The sequence below is a fragment of the Mustela nigripes genome, chromosome 16 (assembly GCF_022355385.1).
Source record: "Mustela nigripes isolate SB6536 chromosome 16, MUSNIG.SB6536, whole genome shotgun sequence".
Classification (NCBI taxonomy): domain Eukaryota; kingdom Metazoa; phylum Chordata; class Mammalia; order Carnivora; family Mustelidae; genus Mustela; species Mustela nigripes.
Genome location: NC_081572.1, coordinates 3,730,147 through 3,752,135, shown reverse-complemented (window position 1 = coordinate 3,752,135; position 21,989 = coordinate 3,730,147). Strand labels below are relative to the sequence as shown.

The 21,989-nt window shown below is 44.1% G+C and overlaps 1 protein-coding gene across 5 annotated transcripts in view; it reads left to right on the top strand.

Moving 5' to 3' along the window:
* Positions 1-21,989, top strand: part of TNRC6C (trinucleotide repeat containing adaptor 6C) — a 145,537-nt gene that overhangs the window by 34,157 nt on the left and 89,391 nt on the right. For 2 of the 5 annotated variants that reach the window (XM_059379474.1, XM_059379472.1), the window contains exons 2-3: positions 15,954-16,053; positions 16,833-16,854. In XM_059379474.1, the coding sequence (XP_059235457.1) occupies positions 15,991-16,053; positions 16,833-16,854 (85 nt within the window). In that variant the 5' untranslated portion in view covers positions 15,954-15,990. Of the gene's footprint in view, positions 1-8,027; positions 8,160-15,741; positions 16,054-16,832; positions 16,855-21,989 lie in introns of those variants that run through there. The other 3 variants (XM_059379470.1, XM_059379468.1, XM_059379469.1) reach the window with 3 other exon arrangements.

Here is a 21,989-nt window from a genome sequence, read left to right as displayed (position 1 = left end):
ATAAGGGCATATGAATAATTATTGTTCTGATTAATTGGATGTGAGCAGAAATGTGTCCTTCTAGGTCACAAACCCAAAGGAATGGTTGCTCTCCAGTTCCTCTTTCCCTCTTCTAGTGAGTGAGAAGAACTTTGGGTCCCTAGATGATCTCATGCAACAGTGATGCCTGGCCAGCCTCTGGACTGGGGTTGGGGGGGATGGGAAAAACATCTTGAGGATATTGTATTTTGGGTCTTTTATAGTAGTTTTGCCTGTACTGTAAGTAATGAGCATCTGAGAGACTGTTTGGGTGGGCTTTTCTATTTTGAAGAAATGAGGTCAGCCTTATCATCAGTTTGTCTTAAGTCTGAAGCAGATGGCTCTCACTCTTGGGCCTCAGTAGCAAATATGTGCTCTCTGGGGGTGCAGTGTGGTGTGATGGGTGCAGCGCATGCTTGAAATTCCATCAGACCTCTGCTTGGGTGACAGCTCTGTCGCTTACTGTCTGTGTTACGTTGGGACACTCACTGAGAGCCCCTGAGCTTTCAATTCTTCTCCATTAAGATGCAGGTGATAATCTATCTCAACAAGGTTTGTTTGTTTGTTTGTTTGTTTGTTTTAAAGTACGCTCTATGCTTAACATGGGGCTTAAACTCATGACTCCAAGATCAAGAGTCTCATGCTCTACCAAGTCTCTTAAATCCATTTTCATCTAGGCACCCAGTTTCATTGTGGCACCCCTCAACAAGGTACTTTTGAGGAATGAATGAGATTGTCTATTCAAAAGCCCTAGTCCTAGCCCAGTATTTAGTAAATGACAGGTATTGTCATCATTAATTTTTCTAAAGACTAGAACCTCAAACTATTTGCTGCCCTAGTATTTTTTCAGATGGACTTGATATTTATGGAGGATTGCCTGATTTTCTAGGTTATTTGTTTGGATTAAGCAAAACCATCAGAAACCTTCATATATTTGTACCGTGTTGCCTTGGTTCCCCAGAGAACTGCTGGGTTTTTGAGAATTTTCCTGAGTTTTCCCATCATGCTTTTGGCTATGGGAGGTTGCAAGAGATGGTTTAATAAAAGCTGCCCAGTGCATGCTCCAGGGCATGAAAGAGGCTGTCCACTGCTTGACTCTGTCGCCTGTGTGAGGTATACCCTGAAAACCTTATTTTTAGATCTGAGTGCTGGGGAAACTTTCTCTTTCCTTATAGAACTGATGTGTGTTCTCATGGTTAATGAGAAGCCGTAGAGAACAGAGAGAGGAGGTGAATGATAAATAGTAACATAATTTGGTAAATTGGTAATTGCTTTCAGTATAGGGCAAGTTGTAGGTTAGCTTTGAGTACTTACATTAAACCTTACTAGATGTGTTTCCATTAAAATCTTTTAAGGAGGCCAGTTCTAGACCTTTTTTTTTCTTTTTCTTTTTAAAGAAAGCCAGAATGTTTGCAACTAGCAATAAGGTGACTTTATGAGAATAATGGGAAACCTTTGCTTTTCACAATTATTTTTTTAAGATTTTATTTATTTATTTGACAGAGATCACAAGTACCCAGCGAGGCAGGCAGAGAGAGAGAGGGGGAAGCAGGCTCCCCACTGAGCAGAGAGCCCGGCCGATGCGGGGCTCAATCCCAGGACCCTGGGATCATGACCTAAGCCGAACGCAGAGGTTTAACCCACTGAGCCACCCAGGTGCCTGCTTTTCAGAATTTAAAAAAAAATTTTGAGTAATCTCTACATGCAGCATGGGGCTCGAACTTACAACTCAAGACCGCATGCTCTGCAGATTGAGCCAGCCAGTCATCTCGGAAACATTCGCTTTCAGAGATTGGTGTGTGAACATAACATTGGGTACACAGTTCCTACCAGATTCCAGACTTTCAATATTAGAATTGTGGGTTTAAGGCAGTAATTCCAAAGCAGTGGTGTCAAGTGCAGGGACAACAGTCTGTGACGGGTAAATACTTGTTAATGTGCATGGGACTCGGGGCGCCTGGGTGGCTCAGTGGGTTAAGCTGCTGCCTTCGGCTCAGGTCATGATCTCGGGGTGCTGGGATCGAGTCCCGCATCGGGCTCTCTGCTCAGCAGGGAGCTTGCTTCCTCCTCTCTCTCTGCCTGCCTCTCTGCCTACTTGTGATCTCTCTCTGTCAAATAAATAAATAAAATCTTAAAAAAAAAAAAGAAATTAAAAAAAAAATGTGCATGGGACTGAGCAGGTCAGGGTCTCAGCCTGGCTCAGGAAGCAGTTTGCTGCTCTCTGTTTGCTGAATGGCTAAAGACTAAACTGAATATATATAAGAATGGTACAGCAAATTATAGAGCACTTCTTTTCTTACCCAGGTGCTTCCTCTAGCATCTGTCTGGACTTGGCATGTGTTTTTTTTTTTTTTTTAAGATTTTATTTATTTATTTGACAGACAGAGATCACAAGCAGGCAGAGAGAAAGGCAGAGAGAGGGGGGAAGCAGGCTCCCTGCCGAGCAGAGAGCCCGATGTGGGGCTCGATCCCAGGATCCTGGGATCATGACCTGAGCTGAAGGCAGAGGCTTTAACCCACTGAGCCACCCAGGCACCCCTGGACTTGGCATGTGTTTAAAAGTAATACAGAAAATTAAAAATTATTTTCTATAACTGGTATTTCTCAGGTAGGTTTTCTTGCTCATCATTTCTGAAATACAAGTTTTTATATTTCACATTTTTAATGTGAAATATTAACAATCCTTTTAATACCTGTGGGGTTTTTTGCACAAATATAATTGGTCAATCATTTTTTCTACCTTAACGTTTCATTATAGAAACTGTTGCGGCAGGCATTCGACTCCTTTATCAGCTTATGACTCCTGTGCAAAGCCCCGAAATCTTCCTTCCTACTGTCCTCACATACAAACCCTGAACTCCACAGACGTTCCCAGATCAGAGCTCTGGGTGGATGGTGGTATCATCTCTTTTTATATTTGACTTTCCCCTCATGCAGATTGTCATGAAGCTATTTCTGCTCAGGGCCTGCGCACTTGCCTGCTCTCCCGAATTAGAATCCAACTTTGAGCACAAGTTAGTTTAATGGCTCCCAAAACTGAATCTACAGTTAACAGTCTTTTTAGTTCACAGAATTGCAGAATTTCCTAATAGAAAGCTACCCTGGAGATCACGTGCAGCCCAGAGCTCTCATTGATACATGCCCCAGGCGCCGGCTTCCTTGCTTTAGTGGCTGCCCTGCGCTCCTGTGGCTGGGACTTTGTCCTTTCCTTTTCATAATCATGAAGGAGAGCCTTTTCTAAATTTGTCCAGATGTACCACAAGTTTTAGAGCGTAGAAGTATAATGGAGTTAAAAAAAAAAAATACTGGGCAAGTCGTATTAGCCAAATTCAGGCATATAGAACTGCCCCCCCCCCCGCTATCAGGTTTCATATTTGAGGTCTGTGTGTTATTAATTAAGTTTAACTTACAGTTAGTTTTATGCTGCGATGTCATCTATTCGTCACTGAGATACATTTGAGAATTGTATTTACTTGTTGGTGTGACAGTATTAAAGTCTCCAGTTTATTGACCAAATTGAAATAGGCTCTAATTTAAGGATTCTTTCATCAGTCTGGAGAGAGAAACCATACAGCAGTGTGAACAGGGACAGTAGTTTAATGTAAAGAATTGCTGGCTTAGTAGGGATTGAAGGAGAAGGGACTGGCAAGCAGAAGTAAAGAACACTTAAAGAATGTGGGACTAGGGGCGCCTGGGTGGCTCAGTGGGTTAAGCCTCTGTCTTCAGCTCCTGTCATGATCCCAGGGTCCTGGGTTCGAGCCCCGCATTGGGCTCTCTGCTCCGCAGGGAGCCTGCTTCCTCCTCTCTCTCTCTGCCTGCCTCTCTGCCTACTTGTGATCTTTGTCTGTCAAATAAATAAATAAATAAACCATAAAAAAAAATGTGGGACTAACAGATACAAGGAGGAGCCACTGTCCCCGGGGCTGAGATGGAACACCCTGTGAAAACCTCCAGGCTGAGGCCCACACCTCATTGAAGAGGCACCCATGGCTTGTGGGATGGTGGAGAACTCAGCCGGGGAGGGGGGTGACGGTAGAAGCGACTGGAATGTTGCTGGGGGGCTGAGGGCATTGCAAGGAGCCTGCTGGGAGAAAATATTCTTCTGCCGTATCTCTCCAGCGCCCTCTACTGAACAAGCTTAGCATCGTGCCAGCTGACGGAGGAAAAATGTTCAAAGGTCCACATTGGTTTTCACAGTGGCCTAAAAGCTGAGTGTGGAGCTCCGAGGCAGTAAATCCGTAGCCAGCGTAGTTTGCCACCTTCAGATTCCTTAGTAGTTGCAAGTAGACACTTGGGGAAAGGATGCTTAGCACTGGTTATACAGTACATACTTTTAAATTTTTTAGCAAACAGTGAAATCCTGGTCATTATTAATAACCGCTCTGTGGCTTACACACCAGCACACGGCAGCAAGACTGCTGTGTCTGAGAGACTGGTTGGAGATTTGCTTCTATTATTTTAAGCATATTTAAAGTACACATGTTCAAGTGTCATTATATAAATTGACTGTGGAAGTGGAGCGACATTAAAAATTATTGTGTCATTTTCAGTTTGAGGCTGCTTTAAACTCAGAAATGAAATATAAATGAAATATAAAGGTTTTTACAAAATGACACTTACGACTCCTGTGTCTGTAATTGTCAAGTTAATACAATAATACTAAAACAGTTTTTATAGTGGTTAAAATGTTTACTGAACCTGATTAGTTTTGAGACAAAGCATAATTAATTAAATAGTGCTGAATCCAGTCAGCACTTCCTCTTCCTGAATAAGTCTAAATTAAATAGATTATTGAGGAACCGTTTGTTAGTGTTCTTTGGTTACAAGCAACAAAAAGTGACTCTGTACAGTTGAAAGGGGGAGGAAAAGAGGGACTTCGGGGATGCTAGGAGGCAGCTGACGACCTTGAAGGAAACACTGAAAAGCTAGGCTCCGCAGTCTGCGGAATGTGGGTAGCCAGCACCAGCGGCCAGGCCTTGGAGGGAGCCGGCGGGGAGAGCCGTCTGCTCCAGCTGTCTCCCATGCGGGTCAGGGTTCGCATTCCGAGGAGTGTCTAGGAGGGCCGGGCAAGGACAAGGCGCTGAGGTGCCAGGCTGCAGAAACAGCGTGTTTCTGGGCTCAAGGGATTCAGCTTTCTCCAGAGAGTTCTCACTCTCTTTCTTAGCTTCTCTTCCGTGGCGTTGGCTTCATTTTCAGGCCTTCCGCGGCTGCGGCGGCGGAGGTCCCTCCGGCAGCTTCCATTCCTCTGATGCAATTCGGTTCACCCCTGACCATTAGAGTCCTCTCTGAATCTAGTAGATGGCCCAGGAATGCAGCACCCTTTGATGGAGTCACTGCCCCAAAGTCCGTGGAGTTCAACTGAGGGAAATTGGGGTACAGTTACCAGTGGAGTGGAGGGAGCTGACAGGCAAAAACAGCAGATGGAGTAATCACCTTGATTGTTCGGAGCAAAGCCGGCTCCCAGGAGAACATCATTTGTTCGGTGATGAAAAGCCAATGGAAGAAGATACGGAGAAGCCGAGCAGGGAACCCAGTGCGGGACGCGATCCTGGGACCCTGGGGTCATAACCTGAGCTGAAGACAGCCTCTTAGCTGACTGAGCCCCACAGATGCCCAAAGAGATACTATTTCTTTTTTTTTTTTTTTTTTTTTTTTTTTTAAAGATTTTTTTTTTTTTTTTGAGAGAGAGACAGTGAGAGAGAACATGAGCGAGGAGAAGGTCAGAGGGAGAAGCAGACTCCCCATGGAGCTGGGAGCCCGATGTGGGACTCGATCCCGGGACTCCAGGATCATGACCTGAGCCGAAGGCAGTCGTCCAACCAACTGAGCCACCCAGGCGCCCGAGATACTATTTCTTAAGGAGTCTGGTCAGTCAGGCTGCCGTCGCTGCTCCTGAGGCACAGCTAGGTTTTGTTTGGGTTTGATGGTGCAGACACCGCAGTGACTCTCTAGAGCTAAACCGTGGGGCTGAAGTCTGTATTCATTCTAAAATGAAAGTCATGTCGGGGTTCTTTAAAATACCTCTAGGCCAACTGATTTTTCCATGGTTCTCCTCTATCCTTCCAAAGTAAAGGTCCCTGTGGTCATCTGTTCCTAAGTTTCTTGGTTGTCTTCTCCGAATCTTCCCCAATGCCTTATGGTATACTGGTCCTGTGGGGAGTGAAGACCTTGATCTTTAGCCCTGTATGCCACCCCTCAAGTACCCCAACCCCATCCATTTAATCAGAGCAGGAATGGAGGGGGCGGGGACATGAGGGGGAGGATTCAGCTTTCTCCAGAGCCACCCCCCATGATCATTTATAAATCATTATTTTTTTTTACTTTTGATTTTGTCCTTTTTATTCACATTTTGAAAGTTTGCATACAGTACCATTCACTCTGCCCTACAGCTGTGTGAGTGGCAGCGAATGCGTGCGGCGTGCTCGCCGTCTGCGTGCACGAGACCACCGTCGCGGCCGCGACTTCCGTCGCCCTCCAGGAACATTCCCTTGCTCTGCCCCTTCGTAGTCAGTATCTTACTCCAGGCCTGGCCCCAGGTGGTCGCTGGGCTGTCTCCTGCCCCTGTGATTTTTCTTCCTCCAGAGCGCCCTGGAACTGGAGCCGTATGGCACACACATCCTTTTGGAGCCGGCTGCTTGGACTTGGCGGGTGCCGTCTGTGTCCGAGTGTGCTTTCCCTTGAACTTATCCCAGTTAGCGTCCACAGAGCTTTTCCAGCCTGTGAATTTGTATGTATCGCCAGGTTGGGGAAGCTTTCCACCATCATTTCTCCACAATGTCTCTTTCTCTTCTGCTTCTGAAAGTCCTATAACATGGATGTTGGACCTTTCGATATTATCCTTAGGGTCCATGAGGCTTTTCATTATTTTTCTTTTCAATCTTTTTTCCTCTCTGTTCTTCAGATTGGACCATTTCGATCACACTATTAAGTTGACAGACTCTGCCTCTGTCACGTCCGTTCTTCCGTGGCCCATCCAATGAAGTGCTTCATTCAGGTTTTTATTTGTCAGCTCTAAAATTTCCAGGTGGTTCTCTTTTTATAGTTTCTATTTATCTGCTGTGAACTCCTAAATTGACATTTGTTTTAGGTGTATTTACCTTTATTGTCTCCTGGAGCAAAGCTGTAATAGCTGCTTTGAAGAGTCTTTGATAATTCCAGTACCTAGGTCATCTGAGAGGTAGCATCCTTATCTTTTGTGTTGGCAGCTGGTATGTTTTCCCGGTTCTTCGTATAAGGAGTAATTTTGGATTTTATTCTGGACAGTTGGAATGTGTTGTACAGATTCCGAGTCTGGTTAAACTCCTCTGGAGCCTGGTGATTTTTATTTCTCTTGTTTCTCAAAGCCTGTGCTCTGCTGTTCGGGGTCTGTCCCGGACGTGCCTGACTTGAATGAGGGTGAGCCCAGATAAGGGAACATTTATACATAGCATTCAGAGGTCTGGGATGCCCCCCACACTGTCTAGCTCACAAGAGCTTCTTTTCCACATCCCATGTTCAGGAAGATGGGGCCCTCACAGTTCAGGCTGTCTGTGCCACCAGTGCTGCAGCACAGCTCGGTGACTACAAGAGAAAAGGGGAGGAGACGCTCGCCCCCATGCAGGTTCCCTCCCCAAGTTTTGAGTCTGCTCCCTACTCTACCAGCTTTTGTTTGCTTTGCATTGTTGTAGTTTTGTATTACGCTGTACTTGATCTAGTTTTTTGTTGTCTTCAGCGGCTGACAGAGACTATCATGGTCTTCCTCTGTCTTCGTCAGCCCCAGAAGTCTTAAATTGCTACCTGCATTATTTTTGTACGCTGCATTATAGATTACCACAAGTTTAGTGGCTTAATGCAATATACATTCATTATTTCACAATTTCTGTAGGTCAGGAAGCTGGGCATGGCTTAGCTGGGCCTGCTGCAGGCTGCGGTCCAGGCCGGGGCTGGGTCTCCACGGGGGGGCTTGACCGGGGAAGGGCGGGCTTCCAAGCTCACTCAGGCTGTTGACAGAATTCATTTCCTTGCAGCGGTAGGATTCACGGCAGCTGTTTCTTCAAAGTCAGCACCCAAGAGGGAGACCAAAGTCAGTGTGCTGAGAAGATGGAGTCTCACGTAAGGTAGTCAGGGGAGCAGCGTTCCTTCACCTCCGCCATATTCTAATGGTGAGAAGCAAGTCGCAGGTCCGTCCCACACTCCCGGGAGGGCATTTTACAAAGCTGTGAACATCAGGAGACCTGCGAGTCTCTATCAACTATATTATCCTTTGATCCTCAAATAAAAACTCTTCCTGCTACCCTCTGTTCTTAGTCATCAGAGCCGTGGTTCTCTTTTCCACCCCCAGTCCCGGCGAAACACTGAATGACTTTGTGGTTCCTGTAGACAGTCCGTCCGGTACTCGGACCTATGGGTTCTTGACCTCCTTGTATGTTAGTGACCTTTACTTTAGAACTCTGTCCTGTGATTCTAAATCCCAAGCCTATGCTCTTCGCCACGCACCTCTGTTTATTTCCGGAATGTATCAAGTATTGAAGGTAACGCAAGTCTTACCTTCACTCTCCTATTAAGACTCTCTGTCCCTTGAGGTCCAAGACTCTTTTTATGTCTCTGCTCTCTTGTAATGCCCGCAGGGCCTCCTGAATACTTCCTGCACAGAGCAGGGATTTAAAGGCATGGTGAAGAATTAAGAAACTTAAGTTTTTCAGTGATAGCTGGACAGGGTACTACTTCCTTCTCCTTTTTAAATTTTGTCTGTTAACACTTTACCAGCCCTTCCTTAACATAAATACTGTCAGGAAATTCTAATCGAATTGGCCAGACTTTCTAAATCATGCACATAACACAGACACCGGTGGATTAGTGAGCATTTTATTTATTTTTTTTTTTAAGATTTTATTTATTTATTTGACAGAGAGAGATCACAAGTAGGCAGAGAGGCAGGCAGAGTGGGAGGGGGAAGCAGGCTCCCTGCTGAGCAGAGAGCCCGATGCGGGACTCGATCCCAGGACCCTGAGATCATGACCTGAGCCGAAGGCAGCGGCTTAACCCACTGAGCCACCCAGGTGCCCATTAGTGAGCATTTTAATGACACGGTGTTGGAGTCTAACTGGGATACCTTCCGAATATGGGCTGTGGTTTGTCCTATGGCTGAAAACTAGGTTAGGATGAATTACAGTTTCTGGTAACTAAACCTCCAGGGTAGAAACAGGCCCACCCTCTTTTAATGAATCCTGCTTTTTTGCAAAAAGGGGAGTAATCAACAAACCAGACTGAAAATTTGGAAGATTTTCCACCCAGGATAGTTTTGTGTGGGGTAGCGGCATTCCCAGTCCACCTACACAGTTGTGTCTTCTGACTGACAGACAGTGTGTGGTTTCCCCAGGAATCCTCCAGTGATTGACATGCATCAAGACTTCAGGTATGGCGACTCCCCTACTTCCCAACTCGTCCCTCTTCTGGCTGCTTCTTCCTCCACCTAGAATCTCCTAAGCCAGTGATGCCAAACTATTTGAGAACAAAAGAAACATTAAATTATTAAAACCCAGATTATTAAAAATATTTTCTTTCTGATAAAACTCAGTATAATGAGAACCCATTATAATGTAGGGGATTTATGTCCAGTCTGGCCCTTGTCCAGTGTGGGGCCTGGAAGTTGAGCCCCATATCAGATTTTCTCCTTCCCTGGTTTTCACGACTACCAAAACAGAAGCTACAACACCAGTCAAAGCGGTGTTCTTATCTTTAGCGGAAGCTCGACAGGAAAGCTTGAGTTATTTGTAGTGGTAATAAACTGGAGAGGAGGTGCGTGTGTGCGACGGAGGAGTGATGAATGGGGGAGGGTAACAGCCACACCGCGGTATCTTCCGTAGCCGGGAGAAAGAAGAGTTGGGAGCCATCAGATGGGGGTGGGCAGAGGAGAGAGTCACACACATGTATTGAAGGAGAAAAGCAAGATGGAAAAAATTGGTTTAACACGATCCCACTTTTACAAAACAGACCAAGTAAAATGCTTTGTAAAAATGTATAGGTCTGTATGTTTCCATACAGACCTGAGCACAAAGAAAGACCTGGAAAGGTGTGAACGGGGTGGTTAACCTGGGTTATCTGGAAGGGCCGGGTGGTGAGGGAGCAGGGACTTTGCTGTAGGTATGGAGAGAGGAAGAACCTGTGAGGGGACTCCAAGGAAATGTGAAACAAAAATGCAGAGTATACTGGAAAAAAAAAAATAGAGGGTTATCTTTACACATGTATATGCAATCGTGTATTTAAATGTAGTTTCGGGATGCCTGGGTGGCTCAGTTGGTTGGACGACTGCTTTCGGCTCAGGTCATGATCCAGGAGTCCCGGGATCGAGTCCCGCATCGGGCTCCCAGCTCCATGGGGAGTCTGCTTCTCTCTCTGACCGTCTCCTCGCTCATGTGCTCTCTCTCACTGCCTCTCTCTCAAATAAATAAATAAAATCTTAAAAAAAGAAAATGTAGTTTCAAGGGGGTGCCTGGGTGGCTCGGTGGGTTAAGCCTCTGCCTTCGGCTCAGGTCATGATCTCAGGGTCCTGGGATTGAGCCTGGCATCAGGCTCTCTGCTCAGCAGGGAGCCTGCTTCCTCCTCTCTCTGCCTGCCTCTCTGCCTGCTTGTGATCTCTGTCTGTCAAATAAATAAATCTAAAAAAGAGAGAGAGAGAAGGGTTTCTTTGTTGTTGTATTAGCTCTTTAACTAATTGAGATCTTTCTGTAAGTGAATAAATAAAATCTTTTAAAAAATGTAGTTTTAAAAAGAAAATTTAAAAATAAAATTCGCCCAACCTGGCCCTCCCTTTTCTTTATTCTCTTTATTTTCTTTATTCTTCTTTATTTTCTTTATTCTCTTTATTCACTGTCAAGTGAATAAATAAAATCTTTTTTTTAAATGTAGTTTTAAAAAGAAAATGCTTAAAAATAAAATTCCCCCAACCTGGCCTTCCCTTTTCTTTATACTCCTTGTGAGTCTGCTTCATAGAGACTCCACAGAAAAAAAGTACCGACCAACCCCTCTACAGTTGGCCCTTGAACAACAGGCGTCTCAACTTTAGGGCCCCACTTACACATGGGCTCTTGTCCATAAACACAAGACAGTGCCATAAATAGATCTTTGTCTTCCTTATGATTTTCTTAACATTTTGTTTTCTCTAGCTTTCTTTACTATGGTAATACAGTATGTAATATATATAACATACAAACGTGTTGTCTCTTGATGTGATCCCTAAAGCAGACTGTTAATAGTCAGTTTGGGGGGCGCCTGGGTTAGGGCCTCTGCTTTCGGCTCAGGTCATGATCCTAGGGTCCTAGGATCGAGCCCCACATCGGGCTCATGCGGGGCTCGATCCCAGGCCCCTGAGATCATTACCTGAGCCAAAGGCAGTGGCTTAACCCACTGAGCCACCCAGGCGCTCAATAAATAAAATCTGAAAAAAAAATAGTTTGGGGAGAGTTAAAAGTTGTACGTAGATTTCTGACTGCTTGGGGAGTCAGTATCCCTAACCTCCAGCATGCATGTTCAAGTGTCAGCTGTTGGGTTGATACATATTAGTTTTTTTTCTCCTCCAATGGGTCAAGAAGCTTCCCAAATCTAAGTGGTGTGTGTGTGTGTGTAATCTCCATTTCCAGTGTGGGGCTCAAAGCCACCGCCCCAAGATCAAGAGTTGCATGCTCTTCCAGCTGAGGCAGCCAGGTGTCCCTCCATATCTGTTTCTAATCTTCTCACTGGCCCTGCAAGATAGAATCTTATTAAGTATTACTAGATCATTTCAGGGAATAAGGTGTCCCTTGGAAAGAAAGGATACTTTGTTTTTAAAGTAAAAATGCAATTCGTTGTGAATTTTTAAGAAATTATTAGTGAGAAATGGCAGAAACTGTACTGGAGGTAGAAGGAGTTATGTCAGTTGGGGGAAAGTAGATAAAATTGTATTAAAGAGTATACATCAGAATTGTGCTTTGTCCTGTAAACATGAGCTCAGGCAGGCAAGGCTTAAGAGAGCTAAGGGCCATATAGTCTCTTTATTTATGGCATTTTATTTTACTGTATAGTAAACTCTTGACTGTACTGCTGGAGGAGTAGCAGCTCTAATTGTCAGAGCAATAGAATTAAGTAGTCAGTTTTATTTCATCTTCAGTTGAATACCTTTTATTTATTTATTTGGGGGGGCTAATATTTTTTTCATTTTTAAAAAAATTTACATTCAATTAGCCAACGCATAGTACATCCTTCATTAGCTTTTGCAGTTAGTTTTTTTTTTTTTTTAAAGATTTTTTTTCTTTATTTGTCAGAGAGAGAGGGAGAGAGAGCGAACACAGGCAGAGAATGGCAGACAGAGGCAGAGGGAGAAGCAGACTCCCTGCCAAGCAAGGAGCCCGATGTGGGACTCGATCCCAGGACGCTGGGATCATGACCTGAGCCGAAGGCAGCTGCTTAACCCACTGAGCCACCCAGGCGTCCCACTGCAGTCGTTTTTGCAGCTTTTAAAGATGCACCTGTCCTTTTCTATTTTGTTAAGTTTACTCTCTGAGGATAATTTAAGGCTTTCATTGTACTGTAGATTAAGAAAGTGTAACATAGAGGAGGGCAGTCACTGCTTGGTTTTTATTTATGTGCTTCCTCCCAAGATGTGTGGCGGCAGCACGTTGGTTTTAGCCCCGCATCATGGACACGGCCCAGCACCCACAGGCTCGCCTGTGCCTTCAGACCCTGTTTAAATGCAGATTTCCTGGTGTCCCTGCACTGTTGAACATGAGACTATTCCTGGAAAGTGTCATCTGAAATAACAAATGATCACCATTTTCCAAACTTGATAAACGTACTGAATGAACTTCTTTAAAAGCAGTGTTCTCAGCCTTGGCAAAACATCAGAGCCATCTAGAAGCTTTAAAAACTGCTGGCCTCTGCATTCCACTCCCAGAGATTGCACAGAATGGAGTGGCAGCCCTTAGCTTCGGAAGGTTTTAAAACTTCGTGGGTATTTCTGATGAACAGCCAAGACTGAAAACCACTGTTTTAAAGGAATAATATTCTCTAAGTAGCCCCCTCCCCCACACCATGTTGCTTTAAATTATGTTTATAATGGTAGTGTTTAAATATGTACAAACTGACAGCAGGTTGGAATTCCTTATATATGTAGTTGTTTGGTGTGTTTTTTTGAAGATTTTATTTATTTATTTGACAGAGTTCACAAGCAGGCAGACAGAGAGGGGGACTCAGGCTCCCTGCCGAGCAGAGAGCCAACTCTGGAGCTTCATCCCAGGACCCTGAGATCATGACCTGAGCCGAAGGCAGAGGCTTTAACCCACTGAGCCACCCAGGCGCCCCCTTATGTATATAGTTACATATAAAACCCATCAATGAATGAAAAAACCTCAAAATCAGTAAATTCAAAACAACATTCATGTATATATGGATGCAATTTTCCTGAGGCTTTTGTGAATGCTTTTCTTTCTGTCTAGTCTGGTAAATTCTCTTTGCCACCTGGACCAGTCTGCCCAAGCAGGAGATAAAAGCACAAAGTAATGTAAATAGGGAAAGTTTCTTACAAAGAAGAGTTAAGCTGTGATAATAAAGTCACTGCAGAAACCGTATGGGACCTAGAGCTGAGGGAGAGTCCTCAAGGAAGCTGGGGTTCAGACTCCTTGAAGAAGGGGAAGTTGCAGCCCACCAAGTGGCAGAGCAGCTCCGTGATTTGCCCAAGTTGGCGAGTCTGCAGTTGCTGGGCAGCGACAGAACTGGCTCCGGAAAGCCACAGCCATTAGCGGGACACAGGGCCAGCCGCACAGGCAGCGGGGGTTTGGGGGGCAGCCTTCCTGGGGGCAAACTGCAGCTGCTGGCCACCCATGTGCTGAGCAGGTCGGAGTGTCATCAGCGCAGCAGGATACATGGAGCCCACCGGGTCCCAGATGGGAGGGCCCTGTCCTCAGCAGGACCACAGGAGATGAGTGTAGGGGCGGGGCCAGCAGCTGGAGGCCTGGGGCACACAGTGTCTGTTGAAAGGGTCGCGGGCAGATGGTTCTAGGCCGGGAGCCGCAAGGTTGCTGAGGGACCACCCTTTCTGGCCCGTGGCTGGGGTCATCACTGGTGTCCTCATAGCTACATGCTTAGTCGTGCTCCCTGCAAAGGAAGAACTAACTACTTAAAGGAACTGCCCGTTTACTGCAGAGTGCATGTTGAAGGTGGGATTTGGAGTTGCCCAACAGTAAATTGGTATCTGACCCGCCACCCCGTGGCAGCCAGATGCTTTTGCAGTGTTTAAGGCCCCGCTTACAGGCTGCCTGACCCTTCCAAGTGGTGTTACCCTGTGCTGTGCTCCCATGTACCCTTCTAGTAGCTCACCATGCTGTGTAGGAATCTTTGTTAAAAAACTAATTGCTCCTGGGGTGCCTGAATGGGTCAGTTGGTTAAGCATCATACTCTTGATTTCAGCCCACGTCATGATCTCAGGGTCATGAGATCTAGCCCCACATTAGGCTACACCCAGAGTGTGAATTCTGCTTAAGATTCTCTCTTTCCCTCTCCCCCACCCCAGAGCTCGCTCTTTCTCTAAAAAAAAAAAAAAACCAAAAACAAATAAAATTAATTGCTCTTTGGGACACCTGGGTGGCTCAGTCCTTTAAGTGTCTCACTCTTGATCTCAGCTTAGTTCTTGATCTCAGGCATGAGTTCAAGCCCTATGTTGGACTCCACACTGGCCATGAAGCCTACTTGAAGAAAAACTGCTCTTTCAAAAAATGCCATGTAGGAATCTTATTTAAAAAATAATTGCTTTCTCTTGGCAAGGATGCCCATTCCCACTGTTGGTGGGAATGCAAACTGGTGCATCCACTCTGGAAGACAGTGTGGGGGGTTCCCCTAAAAGGAACTGCCGTCCAGCAATTGCACTACTAGGTAATGACTCAAATACCACTTTGCAGGGTTACATGAACCCTGGTGTTCACAGCAGCATTATTAGCAGTAGCTGAACTATGGGAAGAGCCCAGATGCCCATCAATTGATGAGTGAATAAAGAAGTTGTGTTGTTCACGTACACACACACACACACACACACACACGAAACACACAATGGAATATTACCAATCAAAAAAGGATGAAATCTTGGCATTTGCAACAACGTGGATGGAGCTAGAGAGTATTATGCTGAGCGAAATAAGTCAGAGAAAGAAAAATCCCTTATGATTTCATTCATGTGGAATTTAAGAAACAGATGAACATGGGTGGGGAGGAAGAGAGACAAACCAAGAAACAGACTCTAGACTATAGAGAACAAACTGAGGGTTGCTGGAGGGGAGGTGGGCAGGGTGGGTTAAATGTGTGTTGGGGATCAAAAGAGGGCACTGGCGATGATGAGCACCAGGTTTTGTGTGTAAGTGCTGAACTGCTAAATCCTACACCTAAAATTAATATTATACTGTCTGATAACTAACTGGAATTTAGATTAAAACTTGGGGGAAAATCTAAAAAAAAATTTTTTTTTGTTTTTTCAAGCAAATGTATAATTACAGAATGCTTGAGAATCACTTCCAAGGACTCTGATTTGGTTGGGCTAGGGTGGAACCCAGTAATCTGCATTTTTGATAGGTAGTCTGGAGGATGCTGAGGATGTGGCTTCTGAGACAGCAGTGAGAGATTGGGTCTGGGGCTGGACTGTAGGAACAGTGTCTTCCTCCATTTTGTACCTTTATTGCCTGACCCGCTCCCGGCTAGAAGCATGGTGTTTGGCACCGGGGCGGAATGAACGACTCTGGAAGCACTAACGCGCTCGGGGGCCCCTGAGACGTGGGTGGCCCAGAGAGGAGCCTCATGTTTCCCACGCCTTCTCGGAGTGCCTTTCCACCTTCTGTCTACGAAGCTCAGCCTGACCTAAAACTCCCTGCAGCTAATGTTTTGTCGTCGTTTGATCTAAAATGGACATTATACCAATGCCACCTTTCTTTTTTTCATAGGGAGAAAGAACAAGAAACACAAAAAGAGGAACGTTTGATGGAAGAAAAGAAAAAGAAAAAGCAGGAAGAAAAGAAAAAGAAGGAAGGTGCTCAGAAAAAGGTTTGGCTGGCATTCCTCCGTCACTGTCTGTGGTCACTGTGTCTCATCCGCATTGTCACAGGCATTCTGTTGGAGTTCCATTTTATGACCTCAGAAAATCAATATGTTAAATCTATAATTAGCAAAAAATAGATGTACTAGTGAAATAAATACAGAGTGACAGCCACAGAATGTCTTTCTTAAGGAACCTAGAAATAGTAGAGCTGAGCTTTAAGGAGGTCTGATTTTCATTGTTGGTGATAAAGAATGTTCATACTATTCCCCTTACTGTGAGCTGTCCAGAACAGCCATGTCTTGAGAAATGAAATGAAAAGGGTCATGTAACTGATTTTATTAGGAAAGCGAGAAATAATTTTTGCAGGTTTGGCAAATGTTCTCTTATAAATCCTATCAGTAAATATTAAAAATTAAAAGGCTTTCTGTAAATCTTACAATCTCATTTGAATCTTACTGCATTTACTATTCCAAGTTAGGCTGTTTGTTGTTGGTCTTGCCTAGTTTAGATGTCCCTTTTAATTTAAACTGTACCTTTTGGACTCTGTTAAAATACAGAGTTCTGATGAGCTACCAGGTAGGGTTTTTTAATTTTGCCTTTAGGTCAGTATTTGCATGTAATAGCATTTAGACTATGTATTTTCCCCAGTAATAAATTTTAATGAATTGGGCAAAAACTTGTTTTTTAAAATTTCCAATATTAAACTCTGCTTATAAAATTTCATAGATGTGAACATTCTACACATTATTATTCCTAAAGAGTTTCTGATTTTTTTTTTTTCCAGGCTGCTGATCAAAAAACCAAAGGTAAGTTGATTTTATTTGCGGGTGGTGGTACATTTTATGGCAGCACCACACTCTTTATGATGAAGATGACTTTTAATTGATAGTTAAAAACAAAGAATCTAACTCTGGCTTTGAATCTTTTGAATCTTCTCTTTATCCCTGTGTATTTCTGCATTTATCGCTGGTTTCACCTCCGTATTTCATTGGCATTTGTTCAATCTAAAATGCCTAAAGAATGTTGTGTTCGCTTTCTGAACAATGCTTTTTACTTTTCCTTTGGTTTGCATTGTCCACCAAACAAGGACGAAACTGATAAAGGTGATCTGATTTGAGTCAGAACAGCCCAAAGATACTGCATTTTTTTGAAACGTCCAATTACTCTTTGCCCGACTGTGTAACAAGAAGAGGTATATATTCTTTCTGTATTCCTCTTTGCTAATTAATATGTAGAAGATTTCTTTTTTCTTCTTTTTTATTTTCTAAGTTGAAACTTTACTTGTTAGTGTCTTAGCGGGTATTGGAAACACGCGTAGTTCCCCCAGTAACGGAGGCGTCCCTGGGTTTGCTGGAGAAGGGGCACGGCAGAGGCTGCACTGGGAGCCCCTTCACCCTGTGCTCGCCCTGGTCCCGGGCAGTGAAAGAGGGGCGTGTGCGCACGAGCTGCTTCCGCCTGCTCGGTTGAATTTGGGGCCAGTTATTTCATTTGTCCAAGCCTCAAGGGTCTCCTTGAAAGAAAGCTGGTGAGTGAGTGGCTCCCACCTCATAAAGCTCCTCTGAAGATTAAATGAGATCATGTGTGAAAAGGTCTCGGTGCCCAGCACGTAGTTGGCGCTCAGGAAGAGTGAGCTAGAACTAATTGTGAGGATGGTAAAGATTCTGTTGAACGCATGTACACAATTGTAGGCGCAGGCAAGAGTGCTACAAAGACTTACCAGCTTGCTGTCTCAGGCAGTACCACTGGTATTGGTAGTAATTGGTAGTAATGGTGGTACCACTATCATTAGTAGTGTACCACTACTAATACTCTACTTTTGTTTGGCATCTTAGAGTTTCCGAAGTGAAGTTTATATACATGACTTCATTCAGACTTCGTAACTAAGCAGGGCAGGTGGCAGGTGACTGTGGAGAAACTGAGGCTGACACGCGAGTTAAGGGGCTTGAGCTGGGCCTCTGACCTCCGTGCAGTGGGCCTCCGGGCACCGGCACCAGGGTCACAGTAAGATGGGATTTCATGTAAAGTAAATATTATAATGCAGCCCAGTTCCCAGAAAAGAATTTGTCTCTCACTCTCAGAAGCAGTATGAATGTATAGCACACTTTTCCAGAAGACCTGGAGGGTTGTGGTACATAGTTGTATTAGCAGGTATGATCCTGAGTAAGAAAGAATGGTTTCTTCCACTTGTCATGTAAAACTACAGGATTGTTCTGAGTCATTTCTTTTTTTTTCTTTTTTTTTTCAAACATTCTGAGAAGTTTTTATAACCTGATTGAATACTAGCCATATTCTGTTGTCATTTTCAATGTTTTCTTTTCATGGAGTAACAAATTGCTTATGGTCGTATAATGATCCTGCCACACTACACAGAATTATTGTTTCATGTTAGAGTTCTGATGAGCATTTCCTTGCTTACTCCAAAGTCTGCCGGTGTTTCCTCTTCTCCTTTTATCATCTCTAAATTACTGCTCCTTTGGGTCTAATTTGTCATCAACTGTACTAACTGTAACTAGCCTTAGTGCACATAATAATAATGATTATTAATGTGTCCTAAACAGAAAAAAAAAAGCTTTTTAAATTATAAATAATCTAGCAGTGCTGCTTGATAATTCATTAATGAATATTAGCAGTATCAAGGTTTAAATTTTTCTCAGATGCTCCGTTATTACTCGTTCGAATCAAAATTAATTCCCTGCAGGGAGCTGTTTCTGAATTTCTGACCGGAGATGTGCGTTGGACAGCACAGGCTGGGCCTGCTGCTCCCCCTCATTAACACTTCCCCATGCCCTGCCCTTTACAGAACTGCACTGAGCAATTTGAAAGCCTTGTATGAGCCTTTCCATAAACAAAATAGTTTCTTATAATTTCTGCCAAACGTTGTCTTTGCTTTATCAGTGACTCAAGAAGGAGGTAGCTGAGCACAGTTACCTGTTATGCCTTTAGTGATATTCCAGATGCCCTCACAGTTGGGGGAAGGCAGTCAGACGTAATCTTACCTATCTATTGAATTTCTGCTGTGGAGGACCGGTATCTGAGTGTTGGGCACTGTATAATGGGTTTTGCTTAGGTAATCAGTTATCTCTCTTTTGTTTTGGGTACTGCCCTTAATTTGGGCGCAGATAAGAGTAGCTTTATATGTGATGTGATGACTTTGTGAGCCTCAATTTTCCATATTGTGTTCTGGGTTTTTTATGGATTTGATTTTTTTCTAAGGATTAATTATAATACCCATAAGTGTGAAGTAATTTAATTCATTGGTTTTGGCCAGATTTTCTAAAGTTCATAAAATAGAAAGATAAGTTTTCATACAAAAAGCTCGAAGTTAATTATATCATGTATGAAAGCGAGTATCTTTATGACCCAACATGTCTCGAACTCCATATGATTAATGCTTTATGATTTTGAGTCATATACTTTTATAAATTTATACATTATGATTAGTCTCCTAATCTTGCTTGAAAGGACTATAATTTAAGTTTTGCAGTTGGGTATTAACTTTGCCATGCATTCAATTTGTAATGCTAATTTTAAGAAAATCTTTATGTGCTTTTGTTAATGTAAATCAGTTCTTTCAGGCCTTAGGTTGAGCGATAAAGGTTCTGGGGTCGGGGATTGTTTGCTCTGCTCCGTGTTCCTGTTGAGGCTCATTCTAAACATGGTTTTCTCAGGATGAATGAAGGCAAGCACTGAAGTTTAGAGGGTGCCTTCCCAGCTCCATCTCAGATCCTGATCCGAACGAGTACGAGTGAGAGCCCTCCTCTCTGCACTTGGCCGGTTGGGCGGCGCTGCTGCGGAGTAGAGTCAGCTCTGTTGGCTCGACACGATACTCAGTTGGTTAGGGCTGTAAGGCATCACATCTGTGTTTTCCTGACACTGTGTCATAGAATCAGCAGATTCCTTGAGTTTACATGTATTCATATTCTCATCCACATAACCAAAGTGTATGAGTTACCCTTAGAAGCAGTAGCTAAAAGTCTCGTTAGTGTACTTTGCACAGTATATTTTATGAAATATGGCATTTTGTTGGCCTGTCTGAAAAATTAATAAAATCATGAAGTTTGAAGGGTCCTTAGAGATTCTCCAGTTTCTTCACTGGTTTGGAAATGAGATTCAGAGAGGTTAAACAATTTGCACAGATTTTGACAGCTGTACTTTGTGGCAGAACTAGAACCCTCCTCCTCTTGCTGTCAGTTACAGCTTCGTCCTGCTGTCATATGAAGGAGACATCAGTATTGTTGATCCCTTATCACTACAGTCATTCATTTTAGGAAGTAACTTAGGATCTTTTCAAATAAGGCTGAAAGAAATTCCTAAGAGATTGGTTATGTGATGGATCTTTATGGGATATGGGATCTTAGAGGATTTTAAATATTCGATGGCTTTCTTTAGCCATGCTGTTCTGTGTTTAACACAACTACTTAATTTTACTGTTAAACCCCTGACAGAAAGAAGATATAATACATGCATTAATATTTTTTCCATGGAACAAAGAAAGTATATTAAGATGTGGTATTTTTCCCCTAACATATAGGCAACTTATAAAGACAAAATTGTGGGGAAAAAACCCAACAACTCAGCAGGTACATAGATATAAATTCTTTATCGAATTTTAGAAGGAAGGAAGTATAAATCCACTGGGGCAGGGAGGCGGCTTAGTGCTCCTGCTACAAGCCCTTTAACAGCATCTTCTTGATGGCCCTTTGCTAAGTCTCAGATAAAGTGAAAGTCCACGTCTCTGTTTAGCTTAACTAAACTCTGATGTTAAATGTAGAAGCAGTCCCAAGTTTAGAGAAAGTTACAGCTCTGAAGGAAGCCGACAGTCTGCTCTCTGAGAAGTCACTTAACAGGCTACTTTCTTTGCTTTGCCTTTTTTTTTTTTTTTAAAGGTTTTATTTATTTATTTGACAGACAGAGATCACAAATAGGCAGAGAGGCAGGCAGAGAGAGAGGGAGAGAAGCAGGCTCCCAGCTGAGCAGAGAGCCCGATGCGGGGCTTGATCTCAGGACCCTGGGATCATGACCTGAGCCGAAGGCAGAGGCTTTAACCCACTGAGCCACCCAGGTCCCTTTTGCTTTGCCTTTTAAACCGCTTTATTGAGTTAAACTGGCACGCGGTAAACGCCTGGAAGTCTCCCTGTGCCGCCGCCAACCCAGCCCTCAGCCCCCCAGCTTCATCGGTCCGAAGACGAACACTCGCCGGCTCCCGGTCCCTGCGTGAGGTTTTCTTTTCTAGATTCCGGTTAGACCAGCGGAACCACGAGGGGCGTGCTCCGGGCTTCTCTCGCTCGGAGTGATGTGTGTCCGCAGCTCACTCCTCCTCACTGCCGAGCGGGGCTGCCGCTGTTCGGGCTTCACGGTCTGTCCTTTCACCTGACCCGCTCGCCGGAGTTGTTCCTAGTGTTTAGCTTTCGTGAATGAAGCTTAAGTGAGCTCTGGAATCCGAGTTTCCGCAGATGTGCGCTTTGCCTTCTCTGTGGGAGACGTGTGGGGGTGGAATGGCTGCATCCAAGGATAGATGTTTGACCTTCAGGAAGCTGCAGAACATTTTCAAAGTGGTTCCCCAGTGCTACATCCTTACCAGTACTTGGAAAATCAGTCTTGATCCTTGTAGCCACTCTGATGGGTGTGTGGCCATCTCTCGCTGTGCTTTTGATTTGCATTTCTGAAATGTGATGGTGTGGAATGTTACTGGCGTGCTTTTCTGCTGTGTATCTTTGTCGAATATTCAAATATTTTGCTACTTTATAAAAGTTGAGTTACTCGCTTGCTTATTCCAGATTGGTTTCTAATACACATGGACTCTAGGGTCAGGCAGAAAGACGCATCCCTGCCCGTAGCTTCCTTCGTATCCCGTCAGTTCCCGTCCTCTCCGTGTGCGCAGCTGTTTGGAAGACGGTCCTTTCAGAAAATACGCACTTTTAGCGGCAATCACATTTTCTCT